Source organism: Cetorhinus maximus, chromosome 3, assembly GCF_964194155.1.
Source record: "Cetorhinus maximus chromosome 3, sCetMax3.hap1.1, whole genome shotgun sequence".
Taxonomy (NCBI): domain Eukaryota; kingdom Metazoa; phylum Chordata; class Chondrichthyes; order Lamniformes; family Cetorhinidae; genus Cetorhinus; species Cetorhinus maximus.
The window spans coordinates 194,091,560-194,113,941 of record NC_135881.1 but is presented as its reverse complement, the minus strand read 5'-3'; the positions used below and the strand labels follow the sequence as shown (position 1 = coordinate 194,113,941).

The following is a 22,382-nucleotide window of genomic DNA, read 5'->3' as shown; positions in this document are numbered from 1 at the left end:
ATCCTACTCAGACACCCTCCCTCACATTTTTTTCCAGCACATTGATGACTATATCAGTGCCATTTCACTGTCAGCCCACCGACTCCCATAACTACCTGGATAACACTTCCTCATGCCCTGTTTCCTGCAAGGAGTCTTGGCCATTTGTCCAGTTTCTCAGTCTCCTTTGCATCTGTTCTGATGATGCAAACTTCCATGCGAGCACTTCAGGTATATCTTCATTTTACCTCAACCTAAAAACTAAGGATTTCCCCCCCTCCCTAGTGGACAGGGCTCTTGACTGTGTCCATTTGATCCATCCATTTCACCCATTTTTGCTCTCACCCCTTCCCCTCCTTCCTGGAACCCCTTGTCCTCAACTCCAGCCCCACCAGCCTCTATGTTCAACGGATCATCCTCTGCCATTTCCGCCACCTCTAGGGTGATGTCACTAACAAGCACATCTCCCCCTCCCATTTCCAAAGGGACAATTCCCTCTCAACAGCCTGGTCCACTTCTCAGTCACCCCAACACCCACACCCCTTCCCATGCAAGCAAAGCCCTTCAATTTTCTGTTCAGGTAATTATCCAATTCCCTTTTGAAAGCCATGATTGAATCCGCCTCCACAACACACTCAGGCAGTGCATTCCAGATCCCAACAACGTGCTGTGTATAAAAACTTTTCCTCATGTCACTTTTGGTTCCTTTGCCAATCGCCTTAAATCGAAGTCCTCTGGTTCTCGACTCTTCTGCCAATGGGAATGGTTTGTTCTATCTACTCTGTCTCGACCCCTCATGATTTTGAACACCTCTATCAAATCTTCTTTCAACCTTCTCTTCTCTAGAACAACCCCAATGTCTCCAATCTATCCTTGTAACTGCAGCCCCATATCTCTGGAGCCATTCTGGTAATTCTTTTCTGCATCTTCTTCAATGCCTTCACATCCTTCCTAAAGTGTGATGCCTATAATTGGACACAATACACCAGTTGAGACTGAACCAGTACTTTATAAAGGTTCACCATAACTTCCTTGCTCTTGTACTCTATGCCTCCATTTGTAAAGCCACTTTTCCAATTAACCACGTTTCCAACCTACCCTGCCACCTTCAATGATGTGTGCACATGTACCCCTAGATCCCTCTATTCCTACTCCCTCGTTAGAACTGTATCCTTTATTTGACATTGCCTCTCCTCATTCGTCCTACCAATATTTATCATTTCACATTTCCCTGCATTAAATTTCATCTGCCCCATTCCACTAGCCTGTCTATGTCCTCCTGAAGTCTTTCACCAAGCTTCTCACAGTTCACAATACTTCCAAATTTTGTGCCCTACACACCTAAATGTAGGTCATGAATGTAGATCAAAAAAGGTAGTGGTCTATAGAACACCCTCTCCCCTCCACAACCGCCGCATACCTTCCTCCAGTCTGAAAATTTGTTCATCACTACTCTCTCTCCTGTCACTCAGTAAACTTTGTACCCATCCTGCCACTGTCCCTTTTATTTCACGGGCTTTAATTTTGCCAAATAACCTGTTATGTGCCACTTTGTCAAATTACTTTTGGAAGTCCATGTGTACCACATCGACCGCATTATGCTTATCAATCCTCTCTGTTATGTCAAGGAACTTAATCAAGTTAGTTAAACATGGTTTGCCTTTAACAAATTCATGCTGGCTTTCATTAGTTAATTCAGAATTGTCCAAGTGATTGTTAATTTTGTCCCGGATTATCGGTCCTAAAAGGTTAAACTGGCTGGCCTCTTTTTGCTGGATTTATCTGTCTTTTTAAACTATAGACAAGGATACAACATTTGCCATTCTCCAGTCCTCTGGCACCATCCTGTTTCTAAGGAGTATTGGAAGATTATGGCCAGTGCCTCCACAATTTCCGCTTTTACTTCCCTCAGTGTCCTTGGATGCAACTCATCCAGTCCAGGTCACTTATCAACATTAGGAATAGGCAGCCTTTTTAATATTGCCTCTTTATTACCTGCTCACCCATCCAGTGTCTCAACTGCCTCCCTTTTCACCATGACTTTAACAGCATCTTCTTCCTTGATAAAGGTAAGTGCAAAGTACTCATTTAGTACCCCTGCCATGCCCTCTGCCTCCAAACATAAATCCACTTTTTAGTCCCCAGTTGGTCCCCAACTCATCTTTTACTACTTATATGACAATAAAAGGCTTGGAATTACCCTTTATCTTAGCTGCCAGTCTCTTCTCATATTCTCCGTTTACAGCTCATTTCTTTTTCACTTCCCTTCTGAAATGTCTATATTCAGCCCGGTTCTCACATGTATTAACATCTGTCACATGCACCCTTTTTCTGCTTCATCTTACTCTCTATCTCTTTTGTCAATTCAGGAAGCTCTGGCTTTGTTTGTCTAAACTTTCCCCTTTGTGGGAACGTACCTCAACTTGGCTATATACAGAATCCCATACACAAAACTGTATGGGTTTTGTCATCATACACCATTTATGGTCATCCAATGGCATAACACCTTGCCAGGATGATAAATCAGGTTTGAAGGTAGATTTGCAAACTTTACTACACAGCAAACCTTGATCATCAGCCAGACCATCAGGAAATATAGAGGGAGGGAATACAATATGAACTAGCACACAATGTGCCTCCTAGCAGCTAGCAACAGAGGAGTTTTGGCAGAGGCTAGGGAGCAGTGCATAAAACTCTTATAAAGAATCTGATCTTCAATGCCTAGCATATTTGAATTCCAATGACAATCCAAACACATAAGCTTTTAAATCCATAAGCATCCCTCTGAAACAGATACTCAGTTTGCAAACATAAAACCACAAAGAAATCATAGCTCCATATGTATCAAGTTGTCAAATGTCCCTTTTAATAGATTTACTACTTTTTCGCTCCTTATTACTTTTGAGTATTATTTACTATAATGCATATTATCTTCCAAATCTGTTATCAGATTTATTTCTATATGATCTTTATACAAGTTATTTTTCCACGTTACACTAAAGCTTTCATTATCAATGAAACTACTTCAATTGGAAATCCTGTTAAAATATTTCTTGCACAAGTGTCAAAGTTGCAACTACCTGATCTTTATTATGGAAAAGCTATCGACCCAGACTTTACTGGAACTGGGCCTTGTTAGTTAGAGGTCGTCATGCATGTTTAGGTTTAGCTTTTTTGTCCACAAAGTTGCTTGAAGTGTGAACAGATAACAGTGCAGCAAGGGTAAGAGACCCGGGTGAACAATCAGACTAATAGCGTATCTTCTTAATGAGATTACAGGATTGAGAAACACTCAGAGCAAGGAATGAGTAGAAAGGTGAATTAGAGCGGGTGAATTCAATGTCAAATCAGGTGCAAAAAGAGGAATAAAGAGAGGGAAAGAAAGATTGGATTACATAGTGCATATAGCACAGAAACAATTCATTCAGCCCAAACATGCTGGCACTTCTATCAGGTCACCCCCTCAGTCTTCTCTTTTCGAGAGAAAAGATTGAGGGAGGGGAAAAAAAATGACAGAAAGGAAAAGTTAGAAAAAAATTTAAGATTTCCCATTTTCAAAATATCCAACAACAGTTGATAACCTGAAGGGAATGAAACTCCAGAATTTAATTATTCACTTTATGGCAAAGTGGTTGATGGGCAGTCATTATCACATTGCTGAAAGGACACTTCCGGTGTTAAATACTGGACTTTTATGCTCTGTGGCGAGTTTAATGAGCAATTAACGTGCAAATGCAGCAACTTTATAAAATCACGAAGAGGTTCAGGGTGAAGTGCTGTTTTTGTGAAGTTAACACGCATTTTAAGAAGTGTAGGGCAAATCAACCAACGACTTGTGGAAATTTTCAATTCACGGGGAATTTCTTCCTTATCACAACCTGCTGGTCGACTGGCATATTAATAACAGCGTGCATCATTCAGATGCCATTACATTTTCAGCAAAATCTGGTCCATCATCTCTAACATTCTTTCAAAATTTTACCTCTAACTTTTCTTACTTTGACAACAACGAGAAGGACATTTCTCTTAGGCGATAAACAGGAGCAAGTACATTTTTCACTAGTTAACGACTTACTAATTCCAGGAAGGTTATAGCTTTGAAATGTGTGGTCAGCATGTAATTTTATTATTGACAAAAGGAAAATAAGCAAACAACCTCCCATTTGTCAGTAAAGAGGGAATTCATCCAAAAAGTGCTTCCTGTAGAGTCAGTACTAACACCAAGAGAAAACTCTCCTACCAGCTCTTGTAAATTCTGTCATTGAACTGAATCATTTTCTTGTATGGTGAGTAATCAACAGCCAAAGTTAGGTGATTCAAGCAAAACAAGCTGTGTACTTGAGATGCATCTAATCATCAATACCCTTTGAAAGAGCATTATTGGCTTGAGTTACAAGCAGTAAGATGAGAAATCTTGAGCCCTTAGGTGGAAATTTAAAAACAAAACACCCAGTGAGTCCGTCCTCAGTCAGAATATCATACTGGCCCCAGCACATTTTGGTGCTGTTTTGCTTCCTTGGAATCCCAGTTTAGCTCCTATCCACTGCTACAATAATTACAGTACTGTCCCCTACTGGCATCCAGCCACTAGATTCAGGACATTCTGTTTTTACAAGTTATGTACTAAAGGGACTTACTTAGTCTCTTTGCTGCCATCCACAGAGCCAGCTTCTTTATCCTGTCCCAGTATACTGATCCCAAGGGAGTTTAAAGCACGTAACAGAATAGTTTCCATAGCCTCTACTGACAGCTTCTCAAGAACGATGACACGGCAGCGACTCAGTAATGCTGAGTTGATCTGAAAGGAAGGGTTCTCTGTTGTTGCACCAATCAATGTGATTGTTCCACACTCGACGTGAGGCAGCAAAATGTTCTTGAGGTTGGGAGGAAGGGAAAAGAAAGTTGTTACCACGCAAGAGACACAAAATGTAAGTTTTATTTTCCATGGTTTACAATTGTTTCATCCATAGCAAATAGGAGAGAGCTTAAATAAAAGTGATTAGGAGAACATGTAAATTGAGTCATGCAAGAAACTTGGTATGTCTGTGCCAAAATTATACCCCAAAATATGTTTGTGTGAAGTACTCAGTTTGTACTGATTATTTAAATGAAATGATTCGGATATCCTAAAACAGAAGACCAAAATTTTTCTTCCATGTTTGCACTGTAAAAGATTATTACGCTATATAAAGCAAGTGTCTTAAAGCAGCTGTGTTTCCAAAGTTTTGGATAGCAAACAAATTTGTTTACCTGTTGTGCTTTATTGAAGTGGTGAATTTCATCAAAGAATACAATTGTTCTTCTTTTGAGTAGCTTTCGTTCATTTTGAGCTTGTTTTACAACCCCTCGAATGATGTCTGTGGATGCACTTGTAGCAGAAAGACTGACAAATCTCGTACTACTCTGCTTCTTACTGTTCATGGCTAAAACATGGGCTAATGATGTCTGAAAAAAATAAGTTGCATTTTTTTTTTTACAAAAGGTGTACCATGCAGGTACTTTATTTTAAAAAAATTAAATAAGAATGCAGTATTTATCAGATATACATAATTAAAAACAGTGCATAATTCTATAATCAATGACCTCGATATTAATGGGGGAAGTGGGGGGTTTGGTGTGATAGCCTTGTTGGCTTTCTAACGTTCTAAGAACACAGAAGACATGTCAACGTTAACAATAGGGCCACGTTTAAATAAAATGTTCCAGTCTCCCGCCTGACAGATTGACAGGCTGACAGATGGGAGCACAAACAAGCAGTCAGAGGCCACGTTTGGGATGATGGGTCTTGCCGATTGAGGAAGCAAACTGGTTAAGGTAGGGCCAAGGTTTTCTTAAGGCCTGGAGCACCATCCCTGCCCCATTAGGAAACCGGGAAAATAATTTTAAACTGATCTTCAGCACCTCTTCTGGCTCAACATCTGGCTTCAGGCAGGTTTTGCCTGACAATGCAAATCAGTACCCGATAACATCACTGGACCCATTTTGCCTATTTAAATTAGAACCATGCTTTCTTCCTGCACTGTGTTCCACTCACCTGCTCGAAAGAACAGGTTAATAATGACGACTCATCAGGAAGGAAGTGGGGTCAGAGGTGATAACTGACATCCATTATTCTAACTCTGAAAGAGCTAGCACAAATTCAATGGAGCAAATGGCCTCCACCTGTGCTGTACAATTCTACGATTTTGTTCCTAGAATGCAGCTTGGGAGCGCACAGTGGGAATTCACATACATGTGTTGGCGGGACCCAAAGGATTTTTGTCCATTCATTTGGAACTCCTTACTTTTTAAAATGAAAGGTCAATATGATGTCGGATAGCACAAAGGGTAGTGGAAATCCAGAACCCTCTCCCCCAAAAAGCTGTTGAGACCAGGTCAATTAAATATTTTAAAACTGAGATTAATAGATGTTTGCAACACAAAGTTATGGGACAAAGGCAGGTATCACAGAATAGTATAGCATAGAAGGAGACCATGTGACCCATTGAATCTTCGCTGGCTCTTTTGAGGAGGTATTACGTTAGTCTCAGTTAGTAGACGAGAGCTAAGGTACAGACCAGCCATCTAACTGAACAGCAGGACAGGCTCAAGGGGTTGAATGACCAATCTCTGTTTCTATGGCAAATTACTGAGTTTATCACAGAGCTGAGCCATAGCTTGAACCACTGGCTCCTAGCACTGAAAATCTTAACCAAAAGAAGATCTCCACTTGGTCAGTGTATTTCAACATTGGCATAAATCAAAACAAAATGCGTTATCTACAAGTTTACCTGACTGCACTGGGAATGATAGAGATGCAGTGGTCCATGTTCAAATCAGAACTAATGCAACCAGCCAAATCATCCCTCAGGACCAGAAAGAAAAGATATCACGAATGAACAAATCCAAAATCTTTGACATCATGGAGAAAAAGAGATTGGTCTGTTTGGATGGCAACATGGACACACACTGCTGTCATGGCAGTGAAGGAGAATTCTTCAGAACTGGACTTTTTGGGCATCAAACAAAGCAGTATTGAAATCTGACTGCACCAGCAAAACCTCTTATAATAGGTCTCTATCAGGTCACCTCTCATACTTCTCTTTTCTGTGGGAGGAAAAGAGTCCCGGCCTGTTCCGTTTTTCTGGATAGCATTATTTAAAAGCACATGGAATTTCAGGCATTCTTAAGTAAGAAACAACCGCAGTGGAGTGGATTCACTTCAAACAAGTCCTTCACGGACCAAAGTTTGGAACCTACCATCACTGTCATGAACACAAGAGAATACAAAAATCATTACAGGCAGCCTACACCAATTTCAAGGCTACATTTGACATGGTCAACAGGAATTCAATTTGATTACTTCTAAAGTGAATGGTGCTCCAGATAAATTGGTCCAACTTATTTGACTCCTACATAAAGATGTAACCAGTTGTGTGCACGTGAGTAACAATAACATTGCCTTTGGATCTGGAGTTCAAAAGGTTGTATCAGCCCTAACCTGATCTGATCTGCTCCCTATTGTCTTGATCTTGGAGTGTACTGTTGATCACTGACTAGGTGAATAACATTGCCATTCCTGCAGTACTGATAGACAGAGTAGATCAAACATTGAGTATTCTCAAAGATGAGGCTGATTCATTAAGCCCTGAACTGAACTAGTAGAAATGTGCAGCACTTCTGTGTTCCAAATCCTCAAGCTTCCACCATCGTGAACAACAAAACCACAGAAACAGCTGACAATTTGAACTACCTTGAGAGTTTGATAGGCAGCTCAGGCACCTTTGAAGGAAAGATACATACGTCAATGAATAAAAATCCTACAACTGTTACACGATCTCTTGACAAGACAACATGGGTCAAGAACTCAAATAGCAACCAAGCTCAGATTGTCTTGATATTCCTGTCTTAAAAGAGCAGACACTGTTTCTGACAAATCGAGATGCCTTTGACCACTGGCAGCTCCGATGAATACTTAGGAGTCTACTGTTACAACAATGTTAGGAACGCAGAGATCAGAAGATGTGCAGTGCAGCCTGCCAAGTCAGGCGAGTGCTTTTTGAGTTGAAGAGAGCCCAGCAAAGTATCCCAGTCAAGGCTCCCCCCAGACTGGCACAGAGAGCCCAGCAAAGTATCCCAGTCAAGGCTCCCCCCAGACTGGCACAGACCTAGAAATTGGCAGACAACACAGAAGGCTGGAAATGTTCTATACACAACACTACCATTATTCAATAAGAAAGTGGGAAACCACAGGCCAGTTAGCTTAACATCTGTCATAGGGAAAATGTTAGAAGTTATTATTAAAGAAGCTATAGCAGGGCACGAGGATAAGCTCAAGGTGATCAGGCAGAATCAACATTGTTTTTTGAAAGGGAAATCGTGTTTAACCAACTTATTGGAATTATTTGAGGAACAAGAGTGGATAAAGGGAACCGGTAGATGTACTGTACTAGATTTCCAAAAGGCATTCGATAAAGTGTCACATCAAAGGTCATTGCAGAAAATAAAAGATCACGGCGTAGGGGGTAACATACTGGCATGGATAGAAGATTGGCTGGCTAACAGGAAGCAGGGGGTAGGCATAAATGGGTCCTTTCCAGGCTAGCAAGATGTAACGAGTGGTGTGCCACAGGGATTAGTGCTGGGACCTCAACTGTTTACAATTTGTATAAATGATTTGGATGAAGGGATTGAAGGGATGGTTGCCAAATTTGCTGATGACACAAAGGTACGTAGGAAAGTAAACTGTGAAGAGGACATAAGGAGGCTACAAATAGATATAGATAGGTTAAGTGAGTGGGCAAAGATCTGGCAGATGGAGTATAATGTGGGAAAATGTGAAAGTGTCCATTTTGACAGGAAGAATAAAAGAGAAGCATATTATCTTAGTGGTGAGAGATTGCGGAGCTCTGAGGTACCGAGGGATCTGGGTGTCCTAGTGCATGAATTACAAAAGGCTAGTATGCTAGTACAGCAATTAATTAGGAAAGCTAATAGAATGTTATCATTTATTGCAAGGGGAATTGAATGCAAAAGTAGGGGGGGGGTTATGCTTCAGTTGTACAGGGTACTAGTGAGACCACATTTGGAGTACTGTGTACAGTATTTGTCAACTTAGTTAAGAAAGGATGTAAATGCGTTGGAAGCAGCTCAGAGGAGGTTTACCAGACTAATAACTGGAATGGGTGGGTTGTCTTATGAGGAAGGGTTGGGCAGACTAGGTTTGTATCCGCTGGAGTTTAGAAGAGTAAGAGGCGACTTGATTGAAACATATAAGATCCTGAGGGGTCTTGTCAGGGTGGATGTGGAGAGAACGTTTCCTCTTGTGGGAGAATCTAGAGCTAGGGGGTCACTGTTTAAAAATAAGGGGTCACTCATTTAAGGCAGAGATGAGGAGAGTATTTTTCTCTGAGGGTAGTGAGTCTTTGGAACTCTCTTCTTCACAAGGCAGTGAAAGGAGAGTCTTTGGATATTTTGAAGGCAGAAGTGGATAGATTCTTGGTAAGCAAGGGGGTGATAGGTTATTGGCAGTAGGTGGGATGCAGAGTTCAGGCTACTATCAGATCAGCCATGATCCTATTAAATGGCGGGGCAGGCTCGAGGGGCTGAATGGCCTACTCCTACTCCTTGTTCGTATGTACACCCATATTATTGAAATAGGCGTAACAGCAATAGTAATTTCAAGATTTTGAGTCTTGAGAAAAATTTGATTAGTAAAATGTGCATAATGAGCCTTGATTGCAATATATTGCAGTTGTAAAGGGAAGTGTAAAACACTACTGACTATTGTAGTATTGATGAAATAAAGGCTGTGAGAAAGGTGACCCATTTCGCGTCAAGTTTCCTATATCCTCCATGAGTGAGAGAAGTGGTTGAAGTGCTACTAAGATATGGGATAATTTTCAATTATTGGGCAGATTTATGGTTTACAGTTATTATTTGAGGAGAAAAGATAAGGCTGAAACATGTGTAGCCATCTTCAGCCCAAAATGCCGAGCAGATGATCCATCTCAGATGCCAGTGGATGTTGAAGGTGATGGATGGGGTGCCATTGCTGAAGAGACAGATGCCAGTCTTCAGCCATTCGATTCACTCCATGTGATATCAAAAAACAGCTGAAGGCGCTGGACATTGTACAGGATATGAGGCCCGACAACAATCCGGTAATAGTACTGAAGACTTGTGCTCCAGAACTAGCCACACCCAACACTGGCATCTACCCAGCAATGTGAAAAATTGCCCAGGTATGCCCTGTCCATAAAAAGAAAGATAAATCCAACCTGGCCAATTACTGCCACAACAGTCTATTCTTGATCATCAGCAAAGTGATGATAAGAGTCATCGGCAGTGCTATCAAAAGACACTTACTCAGCAATAACCTGCTCACTGATGCTCAGTTTGCCAGGGCCGCTCAGCTCCTGACCTCATTACAGCCTTGGTCCAAACATGGACAAAAGGGTTCAACTCGAGAGGTGAGGTGAGAGTGACTGCCCTTGATATCAAGGTAGCATTTGACCGAGTATGGCATCAAGGAGTCCTAGAAAAACTGAAGTCAATGAAAATCAGGGTGGAAACTTTTCACCAGTTGGAGTCATAGCTAGCACAATGGAAGTTGGTTGTTGTTGTTGTTGGAGGTCAATCATCTCAGTCCCAGGACATCGCTGCAGGAGTTCCTCAAGGTTGTGTCCTAGGCCCAACCATCTTCAGCTGTTTCAACAATGACCTTCCCTCCATCATAAAGTCAGAAGTGGGAATGTTCACAGATGATCGCACAATGTTCAGCACCATTCATGATTCCTCAGATGCGGAAGCAGTCCGTGTCTGTATGCAGCAAGTCCTGGTCAATATTCAGGTTTGGGCTAAAAAGTGGCAAGTAACAACTGCACTGCAAGAGTGCCAGGCAATGACCATCTCCAACAAGAGAGATTCTAACCATCTCTCCTTTACATTCAATGGCATTACCATCGCTGGAACCCCCACTATCAACATCCAGGAGGTTACCATTGACCAGAAACTGAACTGGGCCAGCCATATAAATACTGTGGCTCCGAGAGCAGGCCACAGCTAGGAATTCTGCAGAAAGTAACTCACTTCCTGACTCACCAAAGCGTGTTTACTATCTACAAGGCACATGTCTGGAGTGTGATGGAATACTCTCCACTTGCCTGGGTGAGTGGAGCTCCAAAAACACTGCAGAAGCTCGCCAGCATTTAGGACAAAGCAGCCTGCTTGATTGGCATGCCAGCCACCGCCTTCAACAGCCACCGCCTTCAACAGCCACCGCCTTCAACAGCCACCGCCTTCAACAGCCACCGCCTTCAACAGCCACCGCCTTCAACAGCCACCGCCTTCAACAGCCACCGCCTTCAACAGCCACCGCCTTCAACAGCCACCGCCTTCAACAGCCACCGCCTTCAACAGCCACCGCCTTCAACAGCCACCGCCTTCAACAGCCACCGCCTTCAACAGCCACCGCCTTCAACAGCCACCGCCTTCAACAGCCACCGCCTTCAACAGCCACCGCCTTCAACAGCCACCGCCTTCAACAGCCACCGCCTTCAACAGCCACCGCCTTCAACAGCCACCGCCTTCAACAGCCACCGCCTTCAACAGCCACCGCCTTCAACAGCCACCGCCTTCAACAGCCACCGCCTTCAACAGCCACCGCCTTCAACAGCCACCGCCTTCAACAGCCACCGCCTTCAACAGCCACCGCCTTCAACAGCCACCGCCTTCAACAGCCACCGCCTTCAACAGCCACCGCCTTCAACAGCCACCGCCTTCAACAGCCACCGCCTTCAACAGCCACCGCCTTCAACAGCCACCGCCTTCAACAGCCACCGCCTTCAACAGCCACCGCCTTCAACAGCCACCGCCTTCAACAGCCACCGCCTTCAACAGCCACCGCCTTCAACAGCCACCGCCTTCAACAGCCACCGCCTTCAACAGCCACCGCCTTCAACAGCCACCGCCTTCAACAGCCACCGCCTTCAACAGCCACCGCCTTCAACAGCCACCGCCTTCAACAGCCACCGCCTTCAACAGCCACCGCCTTCAACAGCCACCGCCTTCAACAGCCACCGCCTTCAACAGCCACCGCCTTCAACAGCCACCGCCTTCAACAGCCACCGCCTTCAACAGCCACCGCCTTCAACAGCCACCGCCTTCAACAGCCACCGCCTTCAACAGCCACCGCCTTCAACAGCCACCGCCTTCAACAGCCACCGCCTTCAACAGCCACCGCCTTCAACAGCCACCGCCTTCAACAGCCACCGCCTTCAACAGCCACCGCCTTCAACAGCCACCGCCTTCAACAGCCACCGCCTTCAACAGCCACCGCCTTCAACAGCCACCGCCTTCAACAGCCACCGCCTTCAACAGCCACCGCCTTCAACAGCCACCGCCTTCAACAGCCACCGCCTTCAACAGCCACCGCCTTCAACAGCCACCGCCTTCAACAGCCACCGCCTTCAACAGCCACCGCCTTCAACAGCCACCGCCTTCAACAGCCACCGCCTTCAACAGCCACCGCCTTCAACAGCCACCGCCTTCAACAGCCACCGCCTTCAACAGCCACCGCCTTCAACAGCCACCGCCTTCAACAGCCACCGCCTTCAACAGCCACCGCCTTCAACAGCCACCGCCTTCAACAGCCACCGCCTTCAACAGCCACCGCCTTCAACAGCCACCGCCTTCAACAGCCACCGCCTTCAACAGCCACCGCCTTCAACAGCCACCGCCTTCAACAGCCACCGCCTTCAACAGCCACCGCCTTCAACAGCCACCGCCTTCAACAGCCACCGCCTTCAACAGCCACCGCCTTCAACAGCCACCGCCTTCAACAGCCACCGCCTTCAACAGCCACCGCCTTCAACAGCCACCGCCTTCAACAGCCACCGCCTTCAACAGCCACCGCCTTCAACAGCCACCGCCTTCAACAGCCACCGCCTTCAACAGCCACCGCCTTCAACAGCCACCGCCTTCAACAGCCACCGCCTTCAACAGCCACCGCCTTCAACAGCCACCGCCTTCAACAGCCACCGCCTTCAACAGCCACCGCCTTCAACAGCCACCGCCTTCAACAGCCACCGCCTTCAACAGCCACCGCCTTCAACAGCCACCGCCTTCAACAGCCACCGCCTTCAACAGCCACCGCCTTCAACAGCCACCGCCTTCAACAGCCACCGCCTTCAACAGCCACCGCCTTCAACAGCCACCGCCTTCAACAGCCACCGCCTTCAACAGCCACCGCCTTCAACAGCCACCGCCTTCAACAGCCACCGCCTTCAACAGCCACCGCCTTCAACAGCCACCGCCTTCAACAGCCACCGCCTTCAACAGCCACCGCCTTCAACAGCCACCGCCTTCAACAGCCACCGCCTTCAACAGCCACCGCCTTCAACAGCCACCGCCTTCAACAGCCACCGCCTTCAACAGCCACCGCCTTCAACAGCCACCGCCTTCAACAGCCACCGCCTTCAACAGCCACCGCCTTCAACAGCCACCGCCTTCAACAGCCACCGCCTTCAACAGCCACCGCCTTCAACAGCCACCGCCTTCAACAGCCACCGCCTTCAACAGCCACCGCCTTCAACAGCCACCGCCTTCAACAGCCACCGCCTTCAACAGCCACCGCCTTCAACAGCCACCGCCTTCAACAGCCACCGCCTTCAACAGCCACCGCCTTCAACAGCCACCGCCTTCAACAGCCACCGCCTTCAACAGCCACCGCCTTCAACAGCCACCGCCTTCAACAGCCACCGCCTTCAACAGCCACCGCCTTCAACAGCCACCGCCTTCAACAGCCACCGCCTTCAACAGCCACCGCCTTCAACAGCCACCGCCTTCAACAGCCACCGCCTCCACCACTGATGCACAGTAGCAGCAATGCATACCATCTACAAGATGCACTGCAGCAACTCACCAAGGCTCCACTGACAGCATCTCACGAACATTTCTACCATCTAGCAGGACAAGAGCAGCAGATGCACAGGAACACCACCACCTGCAAGTTCCCCTCCAAGCCACACATCATCCTGACCTGGAACTAGATCATCTTTCCATCATTGCCACTGGGTCAAAATCCTGGAACTCCCTTCCTAACAGCACTATGGGTGTTCCTACAACATATGGGCCACAGCGGTTCAAGAAGGCAGAACACCACCACCTTCTCAAGGGCAATTTGGGTGGGCAATAAATGCTGGCCTAACTCGGGACGTTCAGACCCCATGAACGAAAAAAAAATCTGTTTATGGCGAAAATAAAAATCTTCAAGTAGTGATTAGGATACAAGTTTAACCATTCCTTTTTATGACAGTACCATCATCCATCCACCACCATCCCTGCTCCCATAAGTTATTTTCTCAATTTCATTCAACTCCACTCCTAATCCTATCTCCCTTGTTCAGGAAGGAACTGTGACCAGAAAATTACTTACTCCCTCATAGGCTTCACCAATGGAACCTTGTCAATTATAGGTGCAGGACAGCCGAGTAACAATTGTAGCTTTCTTCTCATCCCTCCCACAATGTGGCTGAGATTAGGAACCGATTGTGTGGGGATTTACAGACAAACTTTAACCCTTCATATAATGATGCTGCTCAGAACTATCTTTTAATTAGATTGACCAAGTCAGCCAAATTGGACATTTTAGATGCCTTCCATTTGGTCTAACTGAGTCATAGAGTCAGTCATAGAGTCATGGAATGTCAACCATTCACTGGATACTTAAGACATATGGTTAGATCAAACATTACCCAGGATATTTCCAGGGGGAAGTACCTCACACAAATGGTTGCAGTTCTAGTCCTTTTAAATACTTCCTTCAGAGTGCCTCACAGAAGCCTCAGCTTTTGAAAAGCAATAGGTTACTGGAAAAATAAACAAACTGTAAACAAAGACAGTATCATCGATGCTCAACATTTCCATTGTTTAATGCCAATGGAATATATAACTATTTAAAAACCAGAGCTGGGCGTTGGGAATAATTAAAACTCTATGAGCATGTAACACAACCCTGAGTATTAAAGCATAATGGAACATTTAGACCATACTTGTTTTTAGAGTTACCTTCTTTAACATAAATCTCTACCTGACCGACATTTGAAAAAATATAAAATACACTATTCATTTATAATTTAGCAGCAATGAGTGAAAAAATATAAAATACACTATTCATTTATAATTTAGCAGCAATGAGTGAAGAAATTCTAGTGCTTCTGTATCCTTGTATCAGTAGAAATGAATTGAACATATGTAGTTTAGCAAAGTTCATAAATCCATCAACGACACCTATTAAAACGATAAAAATAAGCCTCATGAAACACAATACTACTGCAAGGCCAAGGCGTCAAGTTTTGATGATATTCTATCAATACAGCTCCACTAAAATCTGCTATGTAAAAGGCAAAACTTAAAAGATTGTCTGTAAGTACATTTAAAATATTCCTCCAATTGCTCAAGCTTAGCATCTTGTATTAAATACGGATAACATAGGGTAATGAAGTGATTACCTGGTGGTAATTCTATGAAGGGGGTAGAAAAGTAAAACTTCAATTGAACTGTTAGACAAATCGCACAATTACCATTGCTACCTTAGTCATTGCTGGGCTTTCTGCACTAATCTGTATTCTTAATTTTAAAAGACAGGTACCTGCATCTTGGCCCATTTTATGACTTTAGTTTTGGCATTGGCTACCACCCTGTTACCTAGTGTTTGTCAAGTTCCCCTGCAAGTTTAACTTTGTTAGTAAGAAATGAAATTAAATCGATAGCAAGAAATGATGTAGGGTCAGATGATGTAGAATCTGTGTGGGTAGAGCTGAGGAACCGCAAAGGTAAAAAACAACCATAATGGGAGTTACGTACAGGCCTCCGAACAGTAGTTCGGGGCACAAGATACACCAGGAGATAGAAAAGGTGTGTAAGAAAGGCGAGGTTACAGTAATCATGGGAGATTTCAATATGCAGGTAGACTGGGAAAATCAGATTGGTAGTGGATCCCAAGAAAAAGAATTTGTGGAATGTCTACGAGATGGCTTTTTGGAGCAGCTTGAGGTGGAGCCCACTAGGGAACAGGCAATTCTAGATTTAGTGATGTGTAATGAGGCAGATTTGATAAGGGAGCTTAAGGTGAAGGAACCCTTAGGAGGAAGTGACCATAATATGATAGAATTTACCCTGCAATTTGAGAGGAAAAAGCTGGAATCAGATGTAACGGTATTACAGTTGAATAAAGGCAACTACAGAGGCATGAGGGAGGAGCTGGCCAGAATTGACTGGGAGATGAGCCTAGCAGGAAAGACAGTGGGACAACAATGGCAGGAGTTTCTGGGAGTAATTTGGGAGACACAGCAAAAATTCATCCCTAGGAAGAAGAAGCATACTAAAAGGAGGACGAGGCAACCATGGCTAACAAGGGAAGTCAGGGACAGCATAAAAGCTAAAGAGAAAGCAACAATGCGGCGAAGAGCAGTGGGAAACCAGGGGATTGAGAAGCCTACAAAGACCAACAGAGGACAACTAAAAAAGAAATAAGGAGGGAGAAGATTAAATATGAGGGTAAACCAGCCAGTAATATAAAAGAAGATTGCAAGAGTTTTTTTAGATATATAAAGGGTAAGAGAGAGGCAAAAGTGGACATTGGCCCGCTGGAAAATGACGCTGGAGAAGTAGTAGTGGGGAACAAAGAAATGGCGGAGGATCTGAATAGGTACTTTGCGTCAGTCTTCACAGTGGAAGACACAAGTGACATCCCCAAAGTTCAAGAGAGTCGGGGGGCAGAGGTGAGTATGGTGGCTATTACCAAGGAGAAGGTGCTAGGAAAACTGAAAGGTCTGAAGGTGGATAAATCACCTGGACCAGATGGATTACACCCCAGAGTTCTGAAGGAGATAGCTGAAGAGATAGTGGAGGCGTTAGTGGTGATCTTTCAGGAATCACCGGAGTCAGAGAGAGTCCCAGAGGACTGGAAAATCGCTAATGTAACCCCCCTATTTAAGAAGGGAGTGAGGCAAAAGACAGGAAATTACAGGCCGATTAGCCTGACCTCGGTCGTTGGTAAGATTTTAGAGTCCATTATTAAGGATGAGATTTCAGAATACTTGGAAGTGCATGGTAAAATCGGGCAAAGTCAGCATGGTTTCATCAAGGGGAGGTCATGCCTGACAAATCTGTTAGAATTCTTTGAGGAGGTAATGAGTAGGTTAGACAAAGGAGAGCCAATGGATGTTATCTACTTGGACTTCCAGAAGACCTTTGACAAGGTGCCGCACAGGAGGCTGCTTAGTAAGATAAGAGCCCATGGTGTTAGAGGCAAGGTACTAGCATGGATAGAAGATTGGCTGTCTGGCAGGAGGCAGAGTGTGGGGATAAGGGGGCCCTTTTCAGGATGGCGGCCGGTGACTAGTGGAGTTCCGCAGGGGTCAGTGTTGGGACCACAACTTTTCACTTTATACATTAATGATCTAGATGAAGGAACTGAGGGCATCCTGGCTAAGTTTGCAGATGATACAAAGATAGGTGGAGGGACTGGTAGTATTGAGGAGGCGGGGAGGCTGCAGAAGGATTTGGACAGGTTAGGAGAATGGGCAAAGAAGTGGCAGATGGAATACAACGTGAGGAAGTGTGAGGTCATGCACTTTGGTAGGAAGAATACAGGCATAGACTATTTTCTAAATGGGGAGAGAATTCAGAAATCTGGAGTGCAAAGGGACTTGGGAGTCCTAGTCCAGGATTCTCTTAAGGTTAACTTGCAGGTTGAGTCGGTAGTTAGGAAGGCAAATGCAATGTTGGCATTTATTTTGAGAGGACTAGAATTTAAAAGCAGGGATGTGCTGCTGAGGCTTTATAAGGCTCTGGTCAGACCACATTTAGAATATTGTGAGCAATTTTGGGCCCCGTATCTCAGGAAGGATGTGCTGGCCCTGGAGAGGGTCCAGAGGAGGTTCACGAGAATGATCCCAGGAATGAAATGCTTAACATATGAGGAACGTTTGAGGACTCTGGGTCTATACTCGATGGAGTTTAGAAGGATGAGGGGGGATCAGATTGAAACTTACAGAATACTGAAAGGCCTGGATAGAGTGGACGTGGGGAAGAAGTTTCCATTAGTAGGAGAGACTAGGACCCGAGGGCACAGCCTCAGAGTAAAGGGAAGACCTTTTAGAACAGAGATGAGGAGAAACTTCTTTAGCCAAAGAGTGGTGAATCTATGGAATTCATTGCCACAGAAGGCTATGGAGGCCAGGTCATTGAGTGTATTTAAGACCGAGATAGATAGGTTCTTGATTGGTATGGGGATCAAAGGTTATGGGGAGAAGGCGGGAGAATGGGGTTGGGAAACTTATCAGCCATGATTGAATGGCGGAGCAGACTCGATGGGCCGAATGGCCTAATTTCTGCTCCTATGTCTTATGTCTAAGTTTTACGTGGAATTTACAGTCATTCAGCTAAGGAATGAGTGGCCTCTTTATTCCTCCTACAAAATCGCACCATCGCACACTAATCTATACTGAAATTAATTTGCCATTTATACACCCATTCTGAATTGATCAATGAATTTGACTGTATCAAATTCTATCTTCGGCAGCATATTGTATAATTCTTCCATGAAATTAAAGAAAAATAAATCAGTCCTTGTAACATTAACTATTCATTGGGTGTGGGCGTCGCTTATTGCCCTTGTTCAGAGGGCATTTAAGAGTCAACCACATTGCTGTGGGTCTAGAGTCAGGTAAGGATTACAGATTTCCTTCCCTAGAGTCTTTACAACAATCAACAATGACTTTATGGTCATCCTTAGACCTTTCATTCCAGATTTTTAATCTGCCCTGGTGGAATTTGAACCCAGGTCCCCAGAGCATTCTACTGGGTCTCTCGACTACCAGTCTAGTGACAATACCGCTATGCCACTGCCTCCCCCTGTGGTGGTAATGAAATGGGGAAAAGAGCAATATGTAGTACTTCCATGGAACACAGCATTTACTCATTTAACATATGACCTACTTTTGAAACAAAATCAATTGGTCAACAATTAAGGATTTCTGTAAAATTGTGATGACTTGCAAATACAAATCTACCAATTTTAGATTGAGGTTAGAGTTAATTGGTCACTTTGGGGTTGACTTCCAACTTGCCAGCCAGGTGTAAAATTCACTGCTCAGTCATTCATTGAAGGCAATGAAAATAAAAATGAAAATTAGCTGGTCTAGTCATGATTAGACTAGCAATACAACTAACACAGCTCCCCAAACCAAGAGGTCCACAACACTCAAACAGGTTTAGGCCTAGCATGTCACAAAACAGAACATTCTGAGGAGGAAACTGCAACCTTCAGTAAGTTGATGCACCATGGTGTAACGTATTACCATCAGTTTGGCATCTGTTACCAACCATATTGAGCTCCAAACTGGTGATATAGCAACATTAGATTCAAGAGGCTTCAGAGGCTTGATTTTACATTGTGACCTGCTCCAAGACTGTCCATTACTTGGATTGCACCGAATCAAAATTACCATTTGTTTCTAGATGGGATACCTTTCAGGGTGTGTGGATAGCACACCTATATATACAATGCTATATATTATCCGCTAGGCCTGTTATATTGTAGACTTTGTGCTGATGAGATAATTTGCGTTGTATAGTTTAATTTAGGTGCCAATTTGTGGCAGCAGCTTGAGGCCAATTGTAGAAAACAGTCTTCAATTGCTTTGGTTTCACATCAGGACAGCTCCTGATGAAATGCTGTGTTCCTGATGTGAAACCACAACAACGTAAGTCCAGAAGTGAGGAAAACATAATTTAGTCCCCATATTAAAATAATACTGTCCTTATTTTTATATACTGATTTTCTATTACAGGTAAGTCATGAAACTTACGTAAATTTAGGGCAAAGAGAGAAATAGAGCTGTTTAAAGCTCAGGAGTTTCTTTGCAGCATAGGCTGATGAGCTGGGCATGTAAAACTGAGGTGCTTCAGAACCATTACTAGCAAGAAGTTATAATTAAAGCTTAACAACAAATTTAGATAGAAACTGGTTACCTTGTAAATCTATTATAAACATCAACAACAAAAAAAAATTAATATGGGAATGGACAGAGATGCATCATTTTTAGTGTATTATTAGCTGATCTGGTGTGGGAAAGACCTGTTTCCCCTTGAGGGGTCAATTACCATGGGGCATAGATTTAAGGCTATTGGTAGAAGGATTAGAAGGGACATGAGGAAAACCTTTTTTCATGCAGAGGGTGGTGGACTTCCAGAATTCACTGCCTAAATTGGTGGTTGAGGCTGAAACGCTCAACTCATTTAAAAGGTACCTGGATATGCACCTGAAGGGCTGTAACCTGCAAGGCTATGGACCAGGTGCTGGAGGGTGGAATTAAAAATGAGAGGCTCGCTTCTTCTTTCCCTTTTTATGGCCGGCGCAGACACGATGGTGCCTCTTTCTGCACCATAACTTTTCTATTGCTCTATGGTTCTAAGTAATTAACACTCCGTTTCAGAGTTATGGTCTTTACTTTTACATTTTCACTATCAATTCCTATGTCCACATTTCTAATGGATAATGCTGATGCAAACCAACTACATTCTCCCTCCTATGGCAACTCCACTGACCCTAGGTTTAATTACACCGTGAACAGTCGAAATAGTTTTCATTGGAAGTGCAGCCATAAAAATTTATGATGGCAGAAGCTGACAGAACGTGCAGGCGGACGTAAGATTGTTAATATACAAAATAGACATTAGTAGAGAGCCAATGGGACACCTGACCACGCTAAAATTAAAAGTTCATCAGTATTCTGATGTGGGTGAACGTGGCTGCGCCAAGAGCTCCATTTTGTTTTGGTCAGAGCTGAATTTGGAACTAGCAGTGTGGCTTATATTTACATGCTCCATGTTGTTATGGTTGATTACCATTCTCAAATCAGTACGGGGGTTCTAGCAATATGATGCTATTGGGTCTGACAGCAAAGAGAATCCAAAAGGGCTGACAGATCACTGCAAGGCTGGGATAGCCAAATTTGCACCCAAGAGTCATATGCAGCCTGGTCAGCTTGGCAATCTTGGCCCACAAAATCCAACATGTTTATATTTTGTTTCTTGTTGCTGTGTTCTGTTTACATTTTAAAGACCTAGAAATTTGACAATGGCTGATCTCAAACTGTTGTCTAATTCTGCGTAAATCCCAACTCAATGAGTCAAGAACAGTCACTGGCCCAAACCTTCCTGGAGTTTGAACCGTAAACCGGTAGTTAGACTATTTCCTGCACTATTCAGCTCAAAATGTTTTTGAACAGTTGTTATTGAAAGTGTGTTGGCAACGGGACAACCTGAGTAAATGGGATCAACAGTTTTATACACCTTAACCAATGATTTAAGGGTTGAGAAGGAAACAGGTGAAACGGAGGAGGATGGAGTTAGAATGGGTGAATTGGAGTCATATTAGGTATAGAAATAAAGATCAGGAAAGAATGATTGGATAAAGAGAGAAAAAGAAAAAGGAAAAATAAGAAAAAAAAACACTTAGAAGTAAAAACATTAACATCTTTATGAAGAATTTACACATGGAAGGATGACACTCAGAAGCTGGGCAGTGAGTTTAGATGAAGACTACATACACCGTGAGTCCTAGGCTGGAGTGATTGACTGGCATTACATTAATTATAAAGGGCAAAATACTGCGGATGCTGGAGATCTGAAATGAAAACAAAGTTCTGGAAAAACTTAGCAAGTCTGACAGCAACTGTGGAGCGAGAGAAGCAGAGTTAACGTTTCGAGTCCAATATGACTCCTCTTCGGAACTAATTAATTATTGCGTCCTTAAAAAGGGTAATTTCACAGCTCAGTACGAACACTTAACTTTCTGTAGAGAATTTAATAAGAAGCTCAGCAAATATAAACATAACGGGCAGGTTGAGGGCGAGCTACGGTTCGCGCCAGGCAAACAGCAGAGAGATGCCAGTCAACCAGCTAGCTTTGGCGATTCGCAACTCATGGTGTAAGTCGTTTTCACCTGGACCCACTGTCCAATTTGCACATCAATATTGGTGTGAATTCGCTGTTAATTTTTTTTTTGCAGGACGATTCAGGCCATTTAATATTATCTGCAAATTGAGATAGGTGCAAATAGGATTATTACAGTGTAGCTCACGGTGTACATCCAAGTGCCCCAAAATAGACACCCCCCACCAAAAAAAAGAGCTGGGACGCTCCTGCTGCAAAATGAATGAAGTCAAGGAGAAACTTGTATTGACAGGGAATTAATTGAGCCCCATGGGTGTCACTCATAGCACCCTCGCCTTTGAATCAGAGGGTTGTGGGTTCATGTCCCACTCCCGGAAACCAAGAACTGTGATTGTACTCGAAAGAGTTGCAATCTGTGACTGTTGATAACTCGAAAGAGTGTCCCCATCCACCCTGGT

The 22,382-nt window shown here is 44.0% G+C and overlaps 2 protein-coding genes across 3 annotated transcripts in view; one reads left to right on the top strand and one right to left on the bottom strand.

Annotated features, from left to right (window-relative positions):
- wrnip1 (WRN helicase interacting protein 1) overlaps positions 1–22,382 on the bottom strand; it is a 54,259-nt gene that overhangs the window by 31,109 nt on the left and 768 nt on the right. The window contains exons 2-3 of the mRNA XM_078539499.1: positions 5,230–5,424; positions 4,617–4,852 (exon numbers count right to left, since the gene is read on the bottom strand). Of these exons, the coding sequence (XP_078395625.1) occupies positions 4,617–4,852; positions 5,230–5,424 (431 nt within the window). The remainder of the gene's footprint in view (positions 1–4,616; positions 4,853–5,229; positions 5,425–22,382) is intronic.
- Positions 4,580–22,382, top strand: part of mylk4b (myosin light chain kinase family, member 4b) — a 196,517-nt gene continuing 178,714 nt past the window's right edge. Inside the window, exon 1 of one of the 2 annotated variants that reach the window (XM_078539494.1) lies at positions 4,580–4,907. The gene's annotated coding sequence lies outside the window, so the exon portion shown is untranslated. Of the gene's footprint in view, positions 4,908–5,737; positions 5,794–22,382 lie in introns of those variants that run through there. The other variant, XM_078539495.1, reaches the window with a different exon arrangement.